The sequence below is a fragment of the Lissotriton helveticus genome, chromosome 3_2, assembly GCF_964261635.1.
Source record: "Lissotriton helveticus chromosome 3_2, aLisHel1.1, whole genome shotgun sequence".
Lineage (NCBI taxonomy): Eukaryota > Metazoa > Chordata > Amphibia > Caudata > Salamandridae > Lissotriton > Lissotriton helveticus.
This window is the reverse complement of record NC_136062.1, coordinates 294,912,800-294,937,062: the sequence shown is the minus strand read 5'-3', so window position 1 is coordinate 294,937,062 and position 24,263 is coordinate 294,912,800. Positions and strand designations below refer to the sequence as shown.

General features: G+C 46.6%; 1 protein-coding gene across 1 annotated transcript in view; it reads left to right on the top strand.

The window, feature by feature from the left end:
• LACTB (lactamase beta) overlaps positions 1-24,263 on the top strand; it is a 229,285-nt gene that overhangs the window by 46,361 nt on the left and 158,661 nt on the right. Inside the window, exon 3 of the mRNA XM_078685276.1 lies at positions 17,397-17,587. Within this exon, the coding sequence (XP_078541402.1) occupies positions 17,397-17,587 (191 nt within the window). The remainder of the gene's footprint in view (positions 1-17,396; positions 17,588-24,263) is intronic.

Here is a 24,263-nt window from a genome sequence, read left to right as displayed (position 1 = left end):
GAGCAAGTTTCTTAGATGGGAGAGCTGCACTTTCAAAAATAGTACTTGGGGGGAAAAAGAAAATATCGTTTTATTTGTCCATGGATCTTAGTCTCAAATTGCAAAAGAAATTATTTTATTAGTTTGTTTTTCTCGGTCTCAAATTATACCGTCGCTTCCCAGGTATTGTCTGATCTGGGAACAAAAGGTCAGGCTCTGTAATGTTCACTCGCTTGGATGGTGGCACAGCCTTGTGCAAAATGTTTTCGTTTTCTTGTTCAGAGTCAGTTTCTTTTACATGTGAATCATTAAAAGGGACAGTATTTGGCACGGCATCAGGTCCTGAGTCAGTGATACCCTCCTGGACCCACTGGTCATAGGGCAGAGGTAAGGGTACATTTTTACAGTGGACCCCGTGGATCCAGGCCTTCTTCCCTTCCACTCGAACTGCCGATCTGGTAGAGAGAAGGACGAGGTGCGGTCCTGTCCACCTGGGCTGGTCGTTTTTAGTCCTTTGGAAATTCTTTATCAACACCCAGGATCCAGGGTTTATGGGGTGTCCTGGAGTATCAGAAGCCGGAGGCAGGGAGTCATGTACCTGTTGATGCAAAACACGCAATTTAGCCGTCAATTCATACAGGTAATCAAGCAAAATAGGGTGTTCTAGCTCGCTGAACTTCGTGGGCCTAGGCACTCCCCATATGTTGGCTGGCCGGGCAAAGACAATTTTATAAGGGCTGAGTTTCACTCGCGAATGTACAGTCATTCTGGTGGATAGGAGTGCTAAGGGTAGAGCATCAGGCCATTTAAGACCTGTGCTCGCTTGGATCTTGGCCAATTTAAGTTTAAGCGTGCCATTGTAACATTCTACTAATCCAGCTGATTGGGGGTGATTTGCAGCGTGGAACTTTTGCCTAATGCCTAGCCCTTCACACACTCTCTTCATCACACGGCCCACAAATTCACTTCCGTTATCAGACCAGACCATTCTAGGCATTCCAAACCTGGGGAAGTACTCTTTCACAAGGGCTTTTGCTGTGGACAAGGCAGTATTGTCTTTTAGGGGATAGGCTTCTACCCATCTTGAGAAGGCACAAACAACAACGAGCACGTATTTTAAGTTGTTGCACCTCTCCATGTGTATGAAATCTAGCTGCAAAACCTCGAACGGATACGTAGGAGGTGCAAAATGACCAGCTGGAGTTGGGGTTCCCCTACCAGGATTGTGCTTCAGACATACCATCCAATTCTTGACAACATTCTCTGCACACTTGGGAATCCCTGAATTCTTCCACACTGGGGCCAACAACTCGCAAATCCCTTTCACGCTGATATGAGCCATTCCATGAGCCATTGTAACTACTGCAAGCACATATGCATCGGGTAACAACCATCTCTGATGCTCTGTCGTTTCAATCCAACAACCATTTGCATCCATTCTACCTGTACTCTCTCTCCACGTGCTCAACTCTTTCTCTGTGGCCTCAGCTTGGATGGACTTCACACTCTCTATTGTGTCCTCACATATTCCAACATCACCAGTCCATCTTTCAGGGCCTGCAACATACATTCGGCTCATCACATTCTTTGCTGTCTCTTTCGCGATTTCATCAGCGAATGCATTTCCACGACCAATATCATCAGTCACTTTCTTGTGAGCACTGCATTTCACAATCGCCATTTGCAAGGGCAAGGTCAGTGATTCAAGAAGCTCATTTACCAACTGACCATGCTGAATCTTACCTCCATGCGAAGTCAGGAACCCACGTTCTCTCCACAATCGTCCAAAACTGTGAGCCACTCCAAACGCATACTGACTGTCAGTGTAGATAGTCACTTTCATTCCTTTGGACAATACACATGCTCTCGTGAGTGCAACTAATTCTGCAGCTTGAGCTGAACCATGTGGTACTCGTGCAGTTTCCACAACTGTTTGCAAAGTCGTGACAGCATATGCTGCAGTCACGTTACCATTTGGGAGCTTGAAGCATAAACCATCCACCCATAATGTACCATCACATTCAGCAAGAGGAGTGTCAAATAAATCTACTCTCCCTTTTGTCTCCTCCTCTGTTGCGAGAAAACAATTGTGCTGTTCTGAAACATCTGATTCCTCTGCAATTGGCAACAACGTAGCTAGATTTAAGGTACTGCACCTTTTTATGTGCACATGGCTCGCTAGCAGTGTCAATTCGTAACTGGACAATCGAGCACTAGTTAAGTGCTGTGTCTTGGTTCTATTTAACAATGTGTCTACTGCATGTGGGACCATCACGATTAGTGTATTATTCATTACTAGACCAGCAGACTGTCGAATAGAAACAGCTGCTGCTGCTCTTAAACAACTTGGCAATGCTTTAGCTACCAGATCCAAAGTTGACGAAAAATAGGCGCATGGGCGCTGCCTACCTCCAAATAACTGAGTCAACACAGACAATGCACAGCCCTCCTTCTCGTGGACATACAATGTGAAAGGCTTACTGTAGTTGGGGGTACCTAACACAGGAGCCGAACATAATGCTGTGCGCAATTCGAGAAAACTTTTCTGACACTCTTCATACCAAGGAATGGGATCGGGTGTATTTTTACACGTTAGTGCCACCAAGGGTTTGGCCAATAACGAAAAATTTGGAATCCACTGTCTACAGTACGATGTAATGCCCAAGAAAGCACGCACTTCTCTCTGAGTTCTTGGCACACTCAATTTCGCTATTGCCTGAATTCTTTCTGGGGTCAGTTTCCTTCCCTCCTTCGACCTAAGTAGGTCACTTCTTGTCGGCAATATTGCAGTTTGGAAAGTGACACCTTGTGATGCAGATCACACAGATGACGCAATAATGTCAACGTGGCCTTTTTACAAATTTTCTTAGTCTCTGTAGCAATGAGCAAATCATTCACATATTGTACAAGAGTAGCACCTTGAGGTAAAACAATCGTGTCAAGCTGTGTTTTCAGAGCTTGACTGTATATTGATGGACTTTCACAGTAGCCCTGAGGAGCGCGTTTAAAACGGAAGCTTCGACCTCCTAAACTGAAGGAAAAAATATCCCTGCTCTCCTCAGCAATTGGGATACTGAAGAAAGCATTCTTCAGGTCAATCACCGAAAACCAAGAGGCAGAGGCTGGAATCATAGTCAATAATGTGGTAATGTCGGGTACAACTGGAAATTGTGGCACAACAATTTTATTCACTTCTCTAAGGTCAATCACGAATCTGTACACAGGTGGCTTAGAAGGGTCAGTTCGTTTTAAAACAGGCAGAACAGGACTATTGCAAACATTTCCTCGTGTTTCTTCAATCACATCCTTTTCAATTAATTCGTAAACGATCGCTAGCAAAGCTTTTTCACCCTCACTCGAGATTTTGTATTGGGGAATTCGTGGCATTTTAACGTTGGCTTTCAATGTTACAACATATGGTGGAATTTCTAAAAGACCCACATCATTTGGACCAGTGGCCCAAAGAATATCTGGGAGAAACGACAATTCTGCAGGAATTTTATCCCTCGACAAATACATGGGAGAAACCACTTTCTTACCTAAAGTAAGTTGTACTCCTGAAGGAGAACAGTACAAAGTCGCATACAATCTTTTTAACAAATCCAATCCTAGCAAGTTTTCGCCACAACCTGTTGTCAGAATAAGGGGTGCTTCTAATTCACAAGGACCAACAGAAAGAGACAAAGGGTCAGAAATCGGATTCCTAACTGGGGCGCCAGAAAAACCTACAGAAACGTTCATTTCGCCAGACAAAGGTGCGCCAGGGAGTTTGGAGTGCATAATAGAACTCTTTGTAGCACCAGTATCCAACCGAAAAGGTTCTGACACACCTGATGTAATCACCTCAACGTAAGGTCCACTCTGATCTACTGGAACTGAAACACCTCCCTCTCTTTGTCTATGTCTGTCCTAGCAATCATTATTCTCCAAATACTCATCTTCTGTATAGTAATCATCAACGTAGTATTGAGCTGTCCTGTCAGATACGTTATTTTGCTGATCAAACCTGTTCATAGAGTTTTGTGGTGGAAGGGGACGTGCGTTCTGAGGGGCGTTTCCATGCCCTCTACCTCTAGGTGCTTGCTGACTGCCACGACCCTTCACACCAGAAACTCCATTTGCACGTTGTAATAGAATAGGACAATTATACTTGAAATGACCTTCTTGTCTGCAATATGAACATTGGTTGGGGCCTACAGGGACACGTGGCTGAGTGTACTCGACTCTTTGCGAGTTCCTCTGATATTGTTGAGGCTGCTGGAAATTATTCTGGTAGTGATTCTGGCTACCATTATTCTGATTACCACCACCACGTGGCGGATAGGCTTGCTGTAGCAGAACCTTCGTTTTTAGTTCTTTAGTTTTCTTTTCTACTCTATCTTTCTCGTCCTTGTCTCTATTTTCGTAATATTGTGCAGTAGCCAATATCTGGGCTGAAGATGAGACTGCCCAAGAACTTTCTGAATCCTTTAATTTTTTACACAATTCTGGAAGCAGATTGTGCACGAATTTATCGACAAACAATCTCTGACCACCTTCTGTGGTCATATCTTGACCGCTGTGGTCAATGAATGTTTCTTCAAACCTGGTGAAGAAATCTGAAACAGTTTCTTCTTTCTTTTGCTTGCATGCAGACAATTTATCCCAATTTACACGTATTGCAGGCATTATTGTTTTCATGTAATCCACTATTTTACCAGGGAGTTCTGCTATCAAAGGCTCAGGCTTGGCACCACCAACTTGTCGGGCATCTGCAGCGGCAATATTAGCCCACGAGTCACCTAATTCCTGATCATGATCTATATGACGAATTTTACCCCATAAAGGCTGTGGAACAACATTCCCAAATAGCATATCGATATCGGCTAAATTCATTATACATGACCCAGCTGTTTGCGACAACTCTTTGTAATACCCTGCAGGAGTTTTACGCGGATCAGGTAATGTTTGTTTAAGTGCTAAAACTTCAGCTCGCTTCCATGGGACATGTACCCATACACGCTGAAAGTGTGGCAGAATAGGTGGGACAGCAGTCGTGTCACCCTCTCTCCATTGTGGGGGAACTTCTCTCATAGGGTATTGTCGCGCCTTTTTCCTACTAGATGTACTAGGCTCAGATGGTGACCCAGAACTGCTCCCCTTACTCCGATATGATAACAACATTTCAACTGCTTTTTCCACATCTGGACCTACAATCATACCCTCTCCGAACTTAAACCGTACACGACACATCTCTTGCGGGATGCATTCCAGATCATTGTCTTCTAAATCCTCGCAAAGAAAAACACACATCTGTTCGAAAACATATTTCTGTGTCGCTGCTTCCCATTGATGGAAGACTTCCATGACAGATTCTACATCATACTTCACGGTGTCCATAACCCATTTCCGTGCTAAACGATTCAATGAGTCTCTCTCTTGATAGTCAGGCAGTCGACTTCGCAACTGTCTACGTTCCATTTTAGGGGTGGTAGTAGGTGACCCAAAAAGAGGTAAAAGAAGGTTAGTAACAGTGCTGGCCATTTTCTGCCGAATGGAAGGTGAAACTGAAGGAAGAACGGATGGAAAAACGGGGTGAGATAAGGCAGGGGCAGAGATAGCAGAAGAGGTATCAGGGGAAATAGAAGGAGCACTAGGCAAAATCGTAGAGGGAGCATTAGGAGAAGTAGAAGGTACATTAGGCGAAATCGTAGAAAACACAGGTGAAACAAATGTGGTTGGTGGGCCTGGAGCAGGCTGCACCATAGAGACAGAAGTCAGCTGGAGAACAGCTGGAGGGTGCTGTGGAAGAACAGGAGGCGTAGTTTGCGCAACTAAAGGTTGCGGGGGTGCCGTGGCATTTTGCGCATAGGGGGGTGGCGAATTTAATAAATGCGACATTAATGGGTCTTTTTCACGCTCTTTTGCTGCCTCTTGCTGAAGAGACGGCAAAACTGGATAGCATTTATCTATTGCCATTTTACGTTGCCTGTGCAACTGCTCACTCATCTGCTCTTCTTCATTGTCTTTAAACTGTATAGCAGCTTGCATTACTGAGAGTCCCTCTTCTCTCTTATTTTTCTTAGCTAATTTGATTTCTTTATGTTTGGCTTCTTTACGCCATAAGCGGAAAGAGTCAAACATCGCCGGCCGGGCTTTCTTTTTAAAGAGTTTAACTTCAAGGTTATCTAGGATTTCGGTATCAAAGCTACCATATTGGGGCCATTTTAAAACACCATCTTTTCTGGTGTATTTAATTCATACTTCGTTGTAGGTGATGGGGCCTACCCCATGTTTCACATATAACTCGTAAGTTGGAGTTCCAACCGGAGGAACCGGACACGAGTCCTCCAATCGGGAGTCCCTATTATTAAAACCAGGACAAAACAAATTTCCAAGTCTAAGACTAGGCATCTTCGCTCTCTAGTCTAGTTCCAAACTTCAAAGGATTATCGATTACGATATTTCTCGTGAATACACGAGTCCTTCGGTTTTGGTGCTTGCAAGTACCAACAAATTATCCCAAAGGATACCCAAGACTAAGACCAACTAAGGACTGGGAGACGCTCCACTTATACTTAACTGAAATATCGATGACGTCACCAGAAGACTCGTCTTAGTGTTTCGCTCTACCAAACTTCAAGGGTCCAAATCAGGGCGATAGCCAGGGCAGCAGTCCTTGTAGCCGTCGGGAAGCGGGGAACCTCGCAGCAAAGACCTTCGGACCACGTCGACATGCAGGGGTCGATGAGGTGGTTGGCCGTCCTCCGGAATTTTCACACGAAGCTCCTCACGAACCTCTGGCAGACTGGTACCACTGGAATCTCCCCAAACGTTGGGCGCCAGCTGAGGTACTGGGTTGTTAAGAACCGGCACAGAACCGGTAACCCAGCGGTGTCAGGGTGCACCCAGAGACCTCGGGTTCTTCCTGATCCAGACCACAGAAACTCAGAGTCTTCTAGGTGAAGTCAAAGATTTGTTTATTGGCTGCAACCAATGTAACAAGTGTCCTAGAAGTACAACACGGGGAAGTATATTCGCAGGAGACTGCTCGCATTTACAAAGTCAGGCTTCTCTCTTTATACAGAATATTCGGCTTCAGGCAAACATTCTTCGAATTTGTAGTATGTCATTTACAGTTATTGGTTTACAAAAGAAAAGCAGAGTCATGATGACATGTACATATTTCACGTCGTGCTGCCCATAACAAATCACCTGGCAAGGCCCAACATTTCATCAGATATCGGTGGACCCCCAATAAAAACAGGCACCTCCCCATCATAAAGTAAGTGAAGCAAAAGAGTAGAGACAGATGTGAGCAAGATATGGCAGGTGTGCGCGCTGAAATGGTTTTATGGCTTGTTGAGCCTAGATGCTATCTTGCTCGGCCACTGGGAGGGGAACTTACCTAACGAGTTCGGCCTGGGGCAATGGTTCCAACTAGCACAGGTCATGGAAAAGTCGATTAAGGAGTATGTGTCCTTGTGGAATTGAATTCAGCTGGATTAAGGCCTATGTAAAGGGCAACACATAAATGGGAGCCAGGGGTTCAGAACGCAAATGGCGATTTCGAGGTGAAATCGTCACTCGAATATGCTGAAAATATATGTACATGATGTACTCGTCATTCTCGGTCTTTTGATACCAAATTCGTCATGTTTTGACGAAGTTTTAATTCTCGAGTCCAGAACGATTACACGAATCCAGATTTTTCAGAACCACAGTGCTGGTGTCTGTGGATGGTGGGTGTTCTGAAGGCGAAGTGGATGCATCGATGGTTCGTTGACAGGAGTTTGGTGGTGTGGCTGAAAGTGATGAAGTTCCTGTTGTGAGTGTGTGGGTTCAGTCACGATCTGGCGAATTCGAATGTTGTGGAGGATGTCCAGGAGGGATGGGGTGTTGGGGTCTAGTTGGTTGTCGAGGTGGAAGTTGAGGTCTCCCAGCTGGGTGTAGTTGGTGGATGCGATGGCATGCGGGAAGATGTTGTATGTGATGGAGTTGGCGAATGGTCCTCCGGGTCCAGGGGGTCGATAGATGAGGGTTCCCCGGATGGTGGTGGTAGGACTGGCCAGCATCTTGAAGTGCAGGTGTTCCACCAAGTCTGTGGGCTCATCGGGCAGTGTCCTCAGGTGGAGGGTGGATTTGTGGACAATGGCGATACCTCCTCCCGGGCGTGTTGGGCCGTTCTTCCTGGAGATCTTGTATTCTTGGGGAATGGCAATGGCCATGGCCATGTCCGGTCCCAAGGTGGTGTTGAACCAGGTTTCTGTGAAGAATGCTACATCCAGGGTGGTGCTGTCAAAGAGGTCCCAGATTTCGGTGGGGTGTTTGTGGAGTGATCTGACGTTGAGGAGGATGCATTGTTGGGTCTTCGGTTCGGGTGTGTCTTGCGGGAGGTTTGTGCTGGGTCTGTGTTCCGGGCGGTTCTGTTAGGTGTGCCGGCATCGGTGAAAGCTAAAGGGTCTGTGCGTGTCGGCTGGTGATGCTAGCTTTCAGTTGTTTTTCCTGCCTGGGTTGATTGCGTGGAGTGTCGCTGGGTCGCATCGCTGGCGGTGCGGAGTTCCAGGGTTGCTGGTTTGCGGTAGGAGATGCGTACAGAAGCGCTGGTCGTGCTGGGGGGAGTAGGGGCTGCTGGAGCAGCAGCAGCGGGGAAAACGGATGGAAATAGAAAAGAGGAATCTGAGTGGAATAAAGCAGAAAAGTGCAAGAAAGGTGGATGAAAGAGTTAGGAGAGTGAGAGGGAGAGATTGAAATGAGGGTAAAAACGAGTGAAATGCAGTGGGAAAGTGGAGCGAGAGAAAGGAGACAGAGGTCCACTGGACCACGAAGGGATGAGGCGCAGGTATAACCTGCACGTGGAGGAGGGCCTCGAACACCAACACTCCAGAGTGCAGGGGCTCCGGGGAGGCCTCACTTAATGGTGGAGCTGTGCGAGTGGGAGAGCAATTTCACTGACAAGGAGTTACTCCTTTCCCAACCTGGCCACCACTTCCAGGGCTGTGGCCCAGTCAGGCTGCGCTCTACTCTTCTACCACTGTTGTGCATCCCATCTCTTCGATGCACATGCAATCTGTTATGATATTAATATAGGAAGACAAATGTAAATCTTCAAGAAAGGTTTATTTTCAGGAGAAAGTAATCCCAAACGATGTGCTTGCCAGCCACATCTGGGCCAACTGTCAATGATGCCACAAGGATGACATCATGCTGGAATGTACAGTGCATGACAGAGATGTACCATTCCAGCCAGCATCTCAATACAATATAACACAATCCTCTGCTACACTTGCTACTGTCCTCTGTTGCAGGCGTCGAACGGCCCACCCAGCAATGTTGATACTTGCCATCCCGGCTCTCCTGGTGTTGCTCCTGATGCGTCACAGATGACTGAAGTGTTTTAGGCATCGGATGTGGCAAGTGTTTGGAGGATTATCTGTGAACTTTTGATGAGATCCATAGGCTATTGCATATGACATGCTGGCCGCTAGCCACATCCCTGAAACCTTCTAGGGTGTGCACCTTATACACCTGAATATCAACAACAAAGATACATGTACAAAAGTGGTTGCTGGGTTGCAGTTTCCAAAGGTAAATGCTGGAAGTACTGAGTTTGCTTTGACAAAATCACAGCTCAGTAGGCACTTCCTCATAGTTGCTGGGTACTGTTGGTATCTGTTCCTATGGAGCTTTGTTGGACTGCCCCTTCAAATGTTCTGCTCTCTTAAGTTAAGGTTTGAGCTTGAGTAACACCGTTGCTCTGGTGCAGTTAAGACATGAGCTGCAAGGATTTCTCGTCGACATGGAGCAGGCGCATAATTCAGTATTTCAGTGCTTCAGTGCTCTCCGATTCAACCCTTCTCAGAAGATGGCAATTTTCCAGGTACTTAGACACTCGAGCGATTAATGTGTCTTATGAGCCACCAAAATAAATAAACTAAGATCTGCTTTCATTTCATAAATATAGGGCTGTCACATACACAGCTGACTTACCTCTTACAACATCCTCTGCCATGGTTTTGAATATTTTGGTCTAAAGGCTGTTAAGTCAAGCAGTCCATTCTTCTATAATTGGAATTGTAATCTCCGAGGAAAACAATTGCACCATCTACAGTTTAGCTCTATTTTCATTATTAAAAAAAAAAGATTGCATGTTTCCCAGTTTAATTGTACTCCTGGTGATCAATGTCAGACCTGTGAAATGGGACCCATTGTTTTGAATTAAATACTTGATGTTTTTCCGATTATAAAAGAGGAATGTCTGTTTGTTTTTGCTTTTGACATTCCGCTCTGTCACTAGAAGAGGAATTTGACTTGTACACAGACTCACTCTTGGATGGCTTGTTACAGACATGGATGGGATTCCTATATTGTATTGTCATTCTTATAGGGGCATATGTATCAAATACCGTTATTGCGATTCTCAAATAGCAATTTTTAGAGTATTACTATTTGAGAATCGCAAAACAAGATGTAATTAAAAAAATCACAAATGTTTTGCGATTCATTGGCATTCCTTAATTGCGATTAGCAAATTGCGAACCACAATTAAGGAATACCTTCCCATTCATTCCTATGGGCCTAGAGGCCCATAGGAATGATCGGAAGACATTCGCAATTTGCGAGTACCCATTAGGTACTCACAAACTGTGAATACAATTTCAAGGGTGCAAGGGTGTCATAAGGACACCCTGTTGCACCCCTGAAATGTGCATGTGTGCACATGTGGCGCACATGCATGTCCAACTTGAAGTTGGTGGCAACTTGAGATTTCTTAAGGAGAAATCGCACAACTTGGGTGCTTTCTACATCCCATTTAGGGAATCGCAAATTTTGTGAGTCCCTATTTTGCGAGGGCCTTTTGGGATGATACATCCTAAAAGGCTTTTTAGTCAGTTCGCAAATGGGGCGATTCTGAGAATCGGCCCATTTGCGAACGGGAAATGAGCTCCATACGTATACCCCATAGTGTTTTACTACTCCTTGTGAGGCCCAAAGAATGTGTTGGGGGGGGGTAGAGTAAGGTGCTACTCCATATGTAACATTTACATAGTGCTTGATAGTATTCGCTGTACTCGCGGTCTAAATTTCGAGCATGATCAAGCTCATTTCCACACTCTCACTAGGCATGGAATTAGTTTTTAGGTCTCGCCTTGCGACGCAGCGCGAAAGCGCTGTCGTGAGCGAGATCCATTGTTACTGACTTGCTTTGGAAGTGAGACAGGACATGTGCACGTGCAGGACGGACTGCAATTTTGAATGCGCCCGTCAACACGCACATCCAGACACGCGATGTGCACATCTCCTGTCCCCCTTCCGTCCTCACCAGCCTCATGCAATTTCTTTTTTTATTTTTTTATGCGCACGCGCGCTTCAAGCGCGGCTCGCTTTACACTTACAGCTTGCCCCACTTACCGGCTCTTGAGAGGACTCTGCGCTTCTCCTTGGCTGGTCTCGCGTCTTCAGTCAGTCACTGCAGCAACACGCGGGGCTCCGTCTTGCTCACAGGAGCCCCGCCTGAAATCCTGTTTTGGCCGCACCAAGTGGCATTCACAAAGACGGGGTGGGCTCCCGCCAGACTTGCTCTACTGCTTTTTTTTGCCTTGGGTGCTTTGGTGGCCCCCCTCCCTGGGCCGCACGAGCCGCGCAGCACTCATTGAAGTACGGCGGCTTTTGAAGTATGCACTCGCCGCCACTGGGCACGAGCCGCAGAACACACAAAAGTTCCAGGTACCGCGCATGCGCAGGCAGCCCTCGCCCTCCCAGGTCTCCTCCCCGGCCCGGATGTGGAGCTACTTTTAAAAAAGTGGCAGGGCGCGTGGGGCTCCGGCAGTGCTCGTCACCTCATGGGTGTGACGTGTGTCACCTTTTGGGTGTGTCTGGTGTGTTTCCCATCTTCGGTGGATCTGGCGTGTTCCCTCTCTTAGGTGGGTGGGCGTGTTTCTTCTCTCTGTGGCTTTTGGTAACTCTACCCATATGTCATTTCTTTCTTGAGACCGCTCTCTGCATGGAACAGGCGCTGTTAGCATGACGCTAGCCTCAGGGACCTAACGTAAAATTATGCCCCAAAACCCCCCCCCCACCTCACTCCCCACATACCCACACCTACAGAATATGACGACGACCGCCCATAAGTATCTCAGATATTCATTTGTCTTGGGCAGAATTAGTGCCCGTTGAAGGGCTTGATGGTCCCTGAATGGCTGGGGCCCCCTTCCGCCGCAGGTGCTGCAGGGGCCTGCGTTACGCCCCCAGCTGCCCCCATCCCCCTCCAGACAGAGCAGCCACCGTCTGCAGCGTCTTGCTGCACTGGAGGGACTGACTCCCAGCGTGAGCCTGCACACTCCCGAGGCCCGGGCTGAGACACCTCAGTATCTTGAGCATCCAGGGACGCGGAAAGGCACGCTGTGGGAACTGAAGGCCGCACTTTGATGGAGAGGGGGAGTGCGGTGTGTGCTTGGGTCTGCGGAGACGGTGAATTAGAGAGGGATGTTACAATGATGGCTCAGAAAGGCTGCACGTATTGATTTGTCTACATCTCTCTGTAATTAAAGCGATCCTGAATTGTGTAAAGTGAAATATGTCAACTGTAAGTGAAGCACTCACTCCCCACTTGCACTGATGTAATAATACATGGACCAGAAGGTGATGATGTAAAATGCAAACTGCAGGCACCTCTGAACACACCAGTAAGGACGTCTATGCAGCATCTTCCAATGGGCCCTTCTACTAGCTCAGGTGACGCCAACAGTGTCAATTCATCACAATCAAATAGTGGGAGGGATATCGCACAGCCTGTGACGTCCCACTGATGATATCACAGGAAGTGAGAACATACGACCCAATACAAGCAGAGAGAACACACAATCCTTCCAACCTAGTAAAGGGCCCTGGTTCTAATTGGGACTTAAAAAACAACCAATTATTGAATACTCAGCAGAAATAGGGCTACCCCTACTTGACAATCTGTAACAATACCTCATATTCAATTAATCTCGACTAGTATGTGATCTGTCATGGAATCACAGCTGGGAACGGAGCCTTTCTTGGTGAGGGCCGGACTGTCTCCTTTTCAGCTCCTTTGTCCACGGGAGACCAACATTTAGTCGATCTTTAAAAAGTCCTTACTGTGTATTTTAGGTCGAGTCTGGCCAGCGCATGCTCTGCTCTGTGAGGCTTGCTGTAGTCAGGCAGGGACTTGAAGCTCCGCCCATATTTTTAATTGGCTTGTGTCATTGTCCACTGTAGACTGTGACTGTTCTTAAAAATATGTGCATTCCTATTCTAGGTGTCATAATTTGAGGGCGATCTATGGGGCATAAGTATTGTCTCATCCTTTCAGTATTCTACCCTTCACTCACAAGTCTCATTTATCTTCTACCTCTATTGTCCCTTCTCTCTTCTTTTATTCCTTCCCCTTGCTCTTCCCGTCATTTTACCTCCCTCTTCGCTTCCCTCTAATTTCTTTCTCTTTTCTTTCTCCCATCTTCTCTTTTCTTTCTTCCATCTTCTTTGCTCTCTTCATTTTTAACCCTCTGTCATACCGTCTCTGTACATAATTTCTCCCTCTCTTTTTCAATGTCTCTCCATCTAACTCTTATTCTCTTTTATTCCCGACTATGTCTCTCCCTTACTTCTTCCAGTCTCTCTCTCTCTTTCCCAGCCGCCAACCTTTCTGATCTGCTTCTTTCACTGGGACGGGACTAAAGGATTAACTGAGTCTTTCAGAGTTCTTAAGCCATGTGACTTTTGATAATACGGACAGTGAACACATACCAGGTCGTCCAGATGTAAAATCCTGTGTGTCTGTAAGCATTATCTAATGAATAGCTGGTTTGGCACCAACAGTTCCAGCATCGTACTCCAGCCTGTTTTCCAGTCTTTGTATGCAACCTATAGTATCCTGTATCCCCATTGCCTGTATATTTGAGCTGGTGTCTGGAATGCTGAGAGGGGAAGATATAATTGACTGTTAGTGTGTGGTCTGGTTAGGAAGCTGGGACATAGGATGGAGCCCTAGCAGGACCTGCCTGCTATTGTTGTAGATGCCCTCATGAAATGAATAACTCACGCCTTACATGAATGGCTTCAGCCTCCGGTGTAAAGATCATGCCCTCCAACCTAAACATTACATTTGTTAAGGTCTTGTGTGAAAATATTTCAAGGCTCTGGTGGCACTTGGGATTTCTGGCACAGGAGAAGGCCTGTTATGAGAAGGAAGATTGCCCTGTGACTAACGAGGACTAGTTTGGGGTTTGTCACCCTTAAATCTAGTGGCAAGTGCTGTCAGTTCAAGCTTCTGGGCAGAGGAGCCTAGTGAGAAGGGTGGGCAAAGTCTGACAAGAAGCCAGCTGGGGTGAGTAATAAAAGGCGTTCATGTGTACCAGTGTTTAGTCCTGAGCCTTTGGACAGGGCTAATGAAATTTGCTATACGGACAGCACTGGGAGGACAGTCTGAAGAGGCAGGAAATCTTTACAGGAAGCAAACCTTTGAAATGACCCATGGAGCTTCAGGCAGTAATACATTCAAAGGTGACAGCTGGTGAGTGTGCACTATGACTTATCAATTAAGGTGACCGTGACAAATGCTATATCATGCAGTTGGAGAGTTCTGTGTGCAGTTTGAATATTTTGTAGCGCATCGCGGAGTGGCCAGAGGAGATCCTGCTAGTGCTGTGGTCAAGTCGATGGACACAATTCTTGTGACAATGCAATGCTCCAGTTAAAGGGTGCAGTTTTTGGAAGCATAGTATCACAACGTACCCATGACAGAGCATCAACATTGTCTTGGATTCCAGACTTGGGTATAGGGGGTGGGGGGGCACTGGCTATGTAGATTTGAACATCATGAAAGAGGGCAGTAATCTGATGTCTGATGGGACAGATTTAGAGACATTGAAGATTTCCCAAGACCTCCTGGTTGATTTAGAAAGGGATGTAGGACTAGCTCCACTGACATTTTAGATAGAAATGAGACTGTTGTTCAATAATATACTGTGTCCTGAAATCTTGAGGTTGAAATTATTGCCTTCCCAGCATTTGTCCATTTGCAATTTTAAAATGACATTCAGGTAATGATTCAGCAGGATTTTTTGGCATTCATGGAGTTAGTATTAGTCTGTGTGCTTCTGTTGAGAAATGTGCCTTGTTTTTCACTTACAGTAAGGTTCATTATTTCATTTATTTATTTATAAAGTTTGGGACGATTTGGTTGGTTATTCTTGCATATTGACATGCACCCTATTCATTTTTTTAGTAATGTATGCATTGTGTTAGTAGGTTTCTGTGCAAGTTGACTCCTTTTGTTTGGAATGGCAGTTTGTTAATAGTTATTCTAATGCTGAATGCTTAGTACTGCAAGACAGGTTGGAAATTTAAATTAACTGTGTAGGTTGTTTTGGGATTACAGTGTGAGCATTTACTTTCAACTCCATATGGAGCCTAGTTTGGGGAAGATGTACTACCTATCTGCATGTTGTTGTGTAAACACTGGTTGTGCATGCCCAGGATTCTCAGATGTTTGGAAGAGTAGTAACTCGTTGTGACAGAAACTAGTGTAGTACACGGGTGTTGGTAGGAACTAGAGAAAGAGCAGTAACTTGTCGTTAAAGTTTGCATGCGGGGAGTACCCATGGTATGTAAAGTTAGGGAAGTGTAGTGCCCTTTTGTTAAAAGTATCATGGGGAAGCAACTTGTCATGATGTGCTAAGTTGAGGAAGAGTACTAACTGCCCTGTATGAGAAGTTGCATGAGAGAGTACCCTATGCGTGCAGTGTGGGAGAAGAGATGTGTCCTGTTGCATGAATTTGCAAGAGGATGTAGCCCTTGAAGTGAAAATGTATGGAAGTGTTTTGCTCTGTGATGTTGTAGTTGATAGTTATAGGTTTTGCCTGAGTATGATCTAAGATCAGTCGTCATCCGGTACAAATAGGAAAACCTTACAAATGTATGGTAGTGGAGGCAGAATATCTTTTTGATTGTCTTGCGTTTCTTTTTTTATTCATTCATTTTGCATGTAATGGAGTTTGTCAGTGTTGTTTGAATGGTAGTGTTTAATGTAGCTCTAGTGTGTCTTAGGTGAGCACTTCTTAAGCTTCTTACATTATCTGCAGTCAATGGTTGTCTTGCTGAACTATTCTAGTGTTTGATGTTTGAGTTGTATTGTGTCAATATTTGAGTATGCATCTACTGGAGACTGTCCTCATTGTGTTTTCGAAGACATCCTGAAGGAGTTGGACTGGGTGCAGATTAAGTGCTTTATTCTACCTTGCTCTTGGGCATGTTGGTGTGGCCGGGTAGTGTGACTGAATGTTGCGCATGTTGGAGTGCTGAGCTACACATTTGTGTGTGTTGTCTGGAGTGTGTTGTGTGTTGTTTGGAGAGTGTTTGGAGTGTGTTGTTCAGTGTTGCTTGTAGAATGCAATGAAAGTGTGAAAGTTGGTTGTGTCTCTGTCACCTGCATAGTTTTATGGTGTGATGTGGACGTCTGGGAACTGTGCATGAAAAGTTATGAGGTAAGGTTTTGTGTTGGAGACTGGTCAAATGAGTTCTGAGTTAAGCTGATGTTTGGTTAAACTCCACATTTTTTTTTTAGTGTCTTGAATGTGTAGACTTGGGGATGACGGGGACATTTTTGTTGAAGAAAACCGGTCTGTCCCTGGCTTTGGATTTCACATGACACCACATCTGTGGTTAGATGTCCTGCATTCATAGTTGTTGTTTGATATCATTGTGTGTATGCAAACGCTGCAGGGCCTCATGTCCATGGTGGTCTTGAGACTTGCATGACTTGGACCCTTGTGCAATGGTAGTCACAACGCAGTCGTTGTCTAGATTCTTTGTTTCACATGAGGTGTGGGGGTCTCATGTCTTGCCTTTGTGTGTCTGTTTGGGTATTGGAGGGGGTAACCGGTTGTTAAATGAATGTGTTAGCTAGACATGTTGGTGATTGAGTGATTGTGAATTAGCGTTTCTGTACTTTGAGCAAAGTTGTGTTCTTTGTTTCGTTGAGTGTAAAAAAGTGAGATGCGTTGGTTCCTGTTTTGACATTCCCTGCATGAACTGGTGTCTGCAATGCCGAGAGGGAATGATGTAATAGAATATTATTGTGTGGCCTGGAGTGTATGGTAGGGCCTGCGGCAGTTGGCGGGAGGAAGGAGCACTGGCCGGTCCTACCTGCAGTGGCTGTAACTGAAGGGCCTAACATGAAATGAAAAACGTACCTCCTATCTGAATGGCTTCAGGCTCCTGATTTGAAGATGATCCCATCCAACTACAACACCCAGACCACTATACTAGGCAGTGAGCACATTCAGCCACTATCTCTAGTTGTCTGTCATTTAATAGAGACCTGTTTCCGTTATGCCAGATGTTGGTGTTTTCGTACAATTTTATGACCCTGTTTTGTAAAGCTTTTTTCACTAAAATCCTTCTTCCAGCAGGTATGGGATTTGCTGATGTTGAGAATCGTGTGCCATGTCAGCCTGAGACAGTCATGAGAATTGCAAGCATCAGCAAAAGTCTCACTATGACTGCTATTGCCAAACTCTTGGAAGAAGGAAAGTTGGACTTGGATGCTCCTGTTCAGAAGTATGTCCCAGAATTCCCGGAAAAAGAATTTGAAGGAGAAAAGGTAGGAGTTGAATCTTGTTGTTTCATTATATTCAAACGACAATGCAAGGTGCTGTATTTAGTTTAGAACAGCGGTTCTTGACCTGTGGTCCGGGGACCCTTGGGGGGGGAGGTGTCAGTGAAGCCCATTCAGGGGTTTCCGATTCCTTAGAAAATTAAATAATGTTAACAGATAATACAGTGTGTATAAAGAAAGAATAAAATATAACACTGAAGATTTAGTTTTTTTTGATAAACCAGTTTTAATGTGTTTTCCAGTTTAAACACCAACTCATTGGTAAAACATGTAAGTACACATACCATAGAGCAACCGGAAGTATACAAGCTCCGAGATCCACATGGGGCAACACATTCAACACACAGTAAACATTACATGGATGGTGTGAGGCGACAGAGAAGACAGTGCATCATCCCTACAACTGTAAAGCGCTCTGATATCCTTCGGGATCTAGTGCGCGCTATATAAAACTTTATAAATAAATAAATAAATGTTAGGCCAACTGCCCAAGCCATTTCTCCTATACCGTGGCATGTTTCCAGGGGCACCCACAGGTTTAGTGGACCACCTGCTCCTGCTGGGCGCACCAGTCCACCCCCTCCTCAATTTGGCCAGGGGGGGGGGGGGGTTTACTATCCTACCATTGTGAGGCAATCTTGCGCTTGGCCACTATTAGGGCTGTTCACAAGAAGGTCCTTTCAGCCCTTGTACCCCCTATCCCCTCAAGTACCCAAGTAAAATCAGTGTGGGTGACATGGGAATTCCCCAGCCCAGAACCCCAGATAGTTCCCCAACCACCCTTGTCCAGTAAATAGGGCCTCACAGGCCCAGACCATATGGTACAAATCTGCTGGCTCCCTGCCGCATATGGGGCAGATGGGGGTGAGGGAAGACTGGCCTTATGCAGGCGGTGCAGGGATAGGTAAACAAAGTAGAGATAGTTCGTTTGGATGAGGCGCAGCCTGGCTGATGTAGCTAGTTCCCATGGGCCATTAGTGCATCCCTCCTGTCTTCATCCTCCATGGGTCCCACACACTCCTCCCATCTGTTCCTGAGGTGATCTAGTGTCCCAGGCAAGTTTATAACGATTGTATGATAGATCTAAGAGAGATTCCCCACTTTACCCAAGTGACCTATCAGCACTTTGGCTTTCAATTGACTAGACTCTGGCAGGAGTTCCGGGGAGAGTGCATGGGCAGCAAAAGCATGTCTGAGCTGGAGATACCTATAAAACTGGGAGTGTGTGAGGTGATATGTCAGCTGCAAATCATGAAAGGACCTTATATGAGTCCCTGACCAGACATCAACCAGCCTTGTGATGCCAATACAGTCTCAGGGTCGAAAGCCGCTAAGGGACGCCGTTTCTCTCAACCATGTGCCATGCCAGAGTGGAGTTTGTTGCGTAACCTTGGACCCCCAACCTACGTGTCGCATGGCCGATCTCCATGCCAAAAAAACACCCGGGTCACCGTAGACAATGAGCGGGGGATCGGTGCTCCGTAAAGCATACTCTTGATCTGGGAGAAATTCTTCTGTGTGAGTTCCACTCTGTAAGTGGGATCCGACAACCCCGTTGGTTGAACCAGTCACTGAAGATGGGTAGATAGGTAATAGAGATAGAGGTTGGACATGCCCAGACCCCATCGTCAGGTCCCGCTGGCAATGTGCGTGAGTGATACGTGGTCTGGAGCATTCCACAAGGATGATGTCATGACCCTGTCTAGTGCCGAGAACCAAGTTCGGGATAGTTGAAGGGTTAGGCTCTGAAGGCATACAAGAATTGTGTATCTGGCAATACAGCCTAAAATGTAGGGGGGAGCGAACGCCACCTGGCGAGGTCTGATTTGGCTCTCTGCAGCATTAGATTGAGATTAAGGGTCCATGCGAGGTCTGGAAGCAGAGTGACCCATGTGCGCAGATACTTGAACCTCCGTCTGTGCAGGAGGATAGTCTCCTGACAATTTAAGCAATCCCGGACTGCGGGAGGGGAACCAATGCAGATTTGGCGGTATTCAGACTCAGGCCAGATACTACTTCAAACTGCCCGAGCAATTGGAGGCAGCGGGGTCCACTCACTGCTGGTTGGGCTCGGTAGAGCAGACCGTCATCTGCATACAATGCAAATCGTTCTTCCTGGCCTGCCCCCCTACCTCCAACCGTTGAAATGAGGGTCTGCACGAATGAGTGCGGCAAAGGGCTTCATTGCCTGGGTGAAGAGGAGGAGTAATAGGAGATATCCCTGCTTGGTCCCCCGTTCAATGGGTAAAAGCTTTAGAAAGGACTCAGTTGACCCGAACTCTCGCTGTGAGGTTTGCGTATAGGGCCTTCTTCATGCCCTGAAATCGGGGCCCATTACCAACTCGGGTGAGCACCAATCTCGGGTAGCCCCAGTCCACCAAGTCTAAGGCCTTTTCAAAGTCGAGGAGAAGCAAGGCAAGATAAAGGGGCAGGTTGTGTCGGTGTTTTAAGGCCACATGTAGATGTCTGATGCATTGTCTCGTGCTCTGGAATGGCATAAAGCCACACTGGTACGGATGCACCAGAGTCACGATGAATCATGGCACAGATTTTGACGTCCCCATTGAGAAGCGAAATCGAGCGATAGTCCGTGTAGAAGGTTGAGGGGAACTGGGTCTTGGGTATCACTACTATAGTTGTGGAGTCAGTCTTTACCGGGAATGACCCCTCCTGGTAGAACCGCCAGAGATGAGGGATAAGAATCTCTCAGAAGGTGCTGTAATATTCCATCGGGAACCCGTCGCGACACGGTGTTCTGCCTGGCGCGGCTCTGGACCGTGCATCACTGAGCCTTCAATCAAGTAATCAGCGCTGAACGCTCGCATTCTTTGCCCCTGGTGTACTGTTTGGCGAAGCTGCGCAACATTGCTTTAGTAGCGGACCATAGAGTACCTTCCTCCTCCACGGAGCCTAAATTAGTTGTAAAGAAGGCTTGGAGTTTAGACAAGAGGCTGCGAGTGAATCCTTGTCCTAAGGTAGCAGACATTTATACGCCACGTAGGCCGCTGACCTCCTACTGGGTGTCCCAGGCACATCAACAAAGGGGAGTGGTCAGAAATTCCTCGGGCCAGAACTGGATCTGAGCCAGCTTCAGGCAATCTTGGGCTGGCATGAAAAACAGTTCCATCCGTGAATTACCGGCGTAGGGGGTGCCAGGACCTCCAGGCGTCACAAAGCCCTCATGCCGTGGCCCACTTGGTGAGGCAGCGAACGTCAAGCCTGCAAGAGGTCGTGAGGGGACCAGAGCAGTCCACTGCAGGATCAGGAGTGGCATTAAAATCGCCATCTATCACCGAAAGGCCCTGTGGAAGGCGCGTAAGGAGATGTGAGAGGTCGTAACCTGGTTGGCTGGATGTGTGCAGTATATAGGCACTAATCAATAGCATCACCTGGCCCTCTAACGGTCCCTTTAGAGCAATGGAAGAGGTGTGGCGCTGCGGCCAGGGCGACTGACTCCGGAATCTGGGGATCACGTTCGATCCCCGGTGCCGGCGGCAGATTAGCCCAGCACCATGTGACTCTGGGCAATAGCTTGCTTAATCTTCCCGACGGCCTCCAGCGCCTAGAAATCCCTTACGAGTGATTGTTCGCGCTTTACAAATGTGGATTACAATTGTGGATTATTATAATGTAGCGCCATTGCTCTAAAGCCGTGGTTCCAAAACTGTGCACCGCGGCACCCCGGTGCGCCACCATGAGGTGCCAGGGGCGCAGCGCGCACGTTGTGGGAAAGTGAAGTTTTGTATGTCAGCTGTAAATCACGTGTCCCCTGCATATTCTGTATTTGACTTTGACTGCTTGACTTTAACTTTAAGTCTGTCCGTGGAGCCAGCCTTTTTATAGTAACATGCATGTTTGAAAAAACTAGCAAAAGGACACGGTAATGGTGACTTAAATGAGTCAATATCGATTGTTGACTCTGTCTACATGATCGATTCACATCGGCTACCAACGTTTTTGACTGGCCTGCCATTTCATGGATATCACTCCCTTGCAGGCAGGCAACTAGAGGCAAATTTCGTGGGGGGCTGAAAAATATTTCGGGGGGGCTAATTCTTCCAACCACAGACAGAGTGGCTGTAAGAATGGGTGAACACAACAAAAGCCTCATTTACAATTCATGGTCTGTTAAGTACTCGGGTGCGGTTGCAATTTAGATGCTCACCAGCCCAGGAAGACGTGTCAGCCCGGGCTGACACACACAACGGGGGGGGGGGGAGGTGTGGTGGGGGGGGGTCTGAAGCCCTGTGAGCACAATGGGTGTTGCGCGCCTGAGTCCCTTGGGTAACAATTCCTTAAAAAGGTTATTGTGGGAAAAAAGTGCCAGGTTCTTCCTCTGTGTCATTAAACAAAATCAGAACGCCCAAGTGAATTCGAAGGTTCTGGGATTCCCTTTCTGGCTTCCATTTCCTTTTGTTTACAATTTTCAGTGTTAAACTGCATAATGGGTTCTTATTATTGAAGTGATCCTGCAGTTTAGGAATTAATCTTGCTTATTGAATGTTGACTGGCGCATCTAGTTCCCTCATTTGTGTGATTTACGGATTCATTGAAATGAAATGAAAAAAGTATTTAATAGAGCGCACTGCGGCCAAGCGGCTTCCTGGCGCTGGGGACCTGATCAGAGCTCACAGAGGGAAACCAGGGGATCTAAGAAGGGAATGCCTGAGAAAAGAGAAAAGTTTTGAGGGCCTTACGGAAGTGAGTGTAAATGGGAATAGAACGAATAGAAAGTGGGAGGCTATTCCAGAACTGGGGGGCCAGGACCGAAAACCGAGTGCCTCCCGTTCTTGATTTGCGGAAGCGGGGGATGTGCAAGAGAGAGAGAGAGGAAGAGCGAAGGGTGCGGCTAGGGGCGTGAGAAGAGATGAGAGAAGTGATGAAAGAGGGGGCAGAGCGAGAATGAGCCCGAAAGGCTAAGCAAGCCAGTTTGAAAAAGGATCTAAAACGAATGGGAAGCCAGTGAAGGGATTTGAGAACGGGAGTGATATGGGATCATTTGGGGAGGGAAAAAATGAGGCGGGCAGCCTGATTTTGGATGGCCTGAAGCTGGCGGGTTTCGTAGGCGGGTATGCCCACGTACAGGCCATTCCCATAGTCAAGGCGAGAGGTGACTAAAGCCCTGACTATGGTTTTGAGTGCGTCGATGGAAAAGAATCGCGAGATTTTCCGGATGAGGCGGAGGGATAGAAAACAGGAGGACACGACGGAGCTGATCTGACTATGCATGGATAAGTCATGACTGACTTTAATACCAAGGGTGCGAACAGAGGAGGCAGGTGAGGGGGGGGGGGCCAAAAGAAAGGGGCCAGTGTGCAGGGGACCAAGGGGTAGAGGGACCACCAGTGAGGACAAGTTCCGTCTTGTCAGGGTTGAGCTTGAGATGGTTAGCACTCATCCACTCGGAAATGAAGGTTAAGGTGGAATGAAATTTAGGAAGAGAGTCCGGAGAAGAAGAAAGATCGAAGATGAGCTGGAGGTCGTCGGCGTAATTGTACACAGAGACCCCCAGCTCGAGAAGGGAGGAGATGAGAGGATGGATATAAAGATTGAAGAGAAGAGGGGAAAGGGAGGAACCTTGGGGCACACCACAGGTGACCTGGCGGGAAGGGGCAGAGAAACCGGAAAGGTGAACAGCCTGGGCCCTATCCCGAAGAAAGGACGCGAGCCAGGAAAGGGCCGCGCCCAAATGCCCGCTGCGCTGACACGGTCGAGAAGAATGGAGTGGTCAACCGTGTCAAACGCAGCGGACAAATCGAGAAGGACCAGGGCTTGGGGAAGGTTGGAGTCATTGTTCTCCACATGAGTAAAATTATTAATCAAACGCCATGCCGATCTTCTGCCCAACCTCCGTTTTACACCTGTACCACCACCATTATTTTTACTGTAAATTTCACAGTAAAAATAATGCTGGTGGTACGGCTGTAAAACGGAGGTTGGAGCAAAGATCAGCATGGTATTTGAATAATAATTTTACTGTAAAAAGGCGGGCTCCATGGAGCTCATTGCATCGTTGGACTGCATTTTATGAATGTTGGCAACAGCATGCCCTGCCACATATATTTTATTTTAATTTTCCAGCTTTTTTGGACTGGGGAAACTTGTGCCCACAAGCTGGAAAATTAAAATACTATATATGTGGCATGGCATGCTGTTGTATTTATAAAATGCAGTCCAACTGTATGTAATGAGCTCCGTGGAGCCCGCCTTTTTACTCATGCTTCACATAAGAACCAGACATTTTATAAGAGTACCAGACTACAGGCTGCTTTCTTTTTAGTCATGGGGGTGGGGTTAAATGATTTGCCCAGCTCAGAATCACAGGGTGTTGAGAGTTGGCATCTTTAGCTATTAGGCCACATCTCCTCCTCCTCAATCATGAGGTTAGACATGAAGGGTGAGGATATTCTGTGAGAATTGGGGAGTTGGCCAGTTTTTATTTGACATGGTATCAGAGAGCCTGCATTTGTTCTAGAATGCATAATTTGTTCTATCCAAAATATTTACTATCGATCTTTAAAATCCTATTTATTCACTTTTTATAACCGGTTTCCTGTTGTGAGTTCAGTCTTCTCCCTTTTACAGTAAAAAAAGTTAATTTAACAATGTTGTGTGGTTAAAAAAAGGTGCATGGAAACATATGGCTATTAATCTTGTAGTA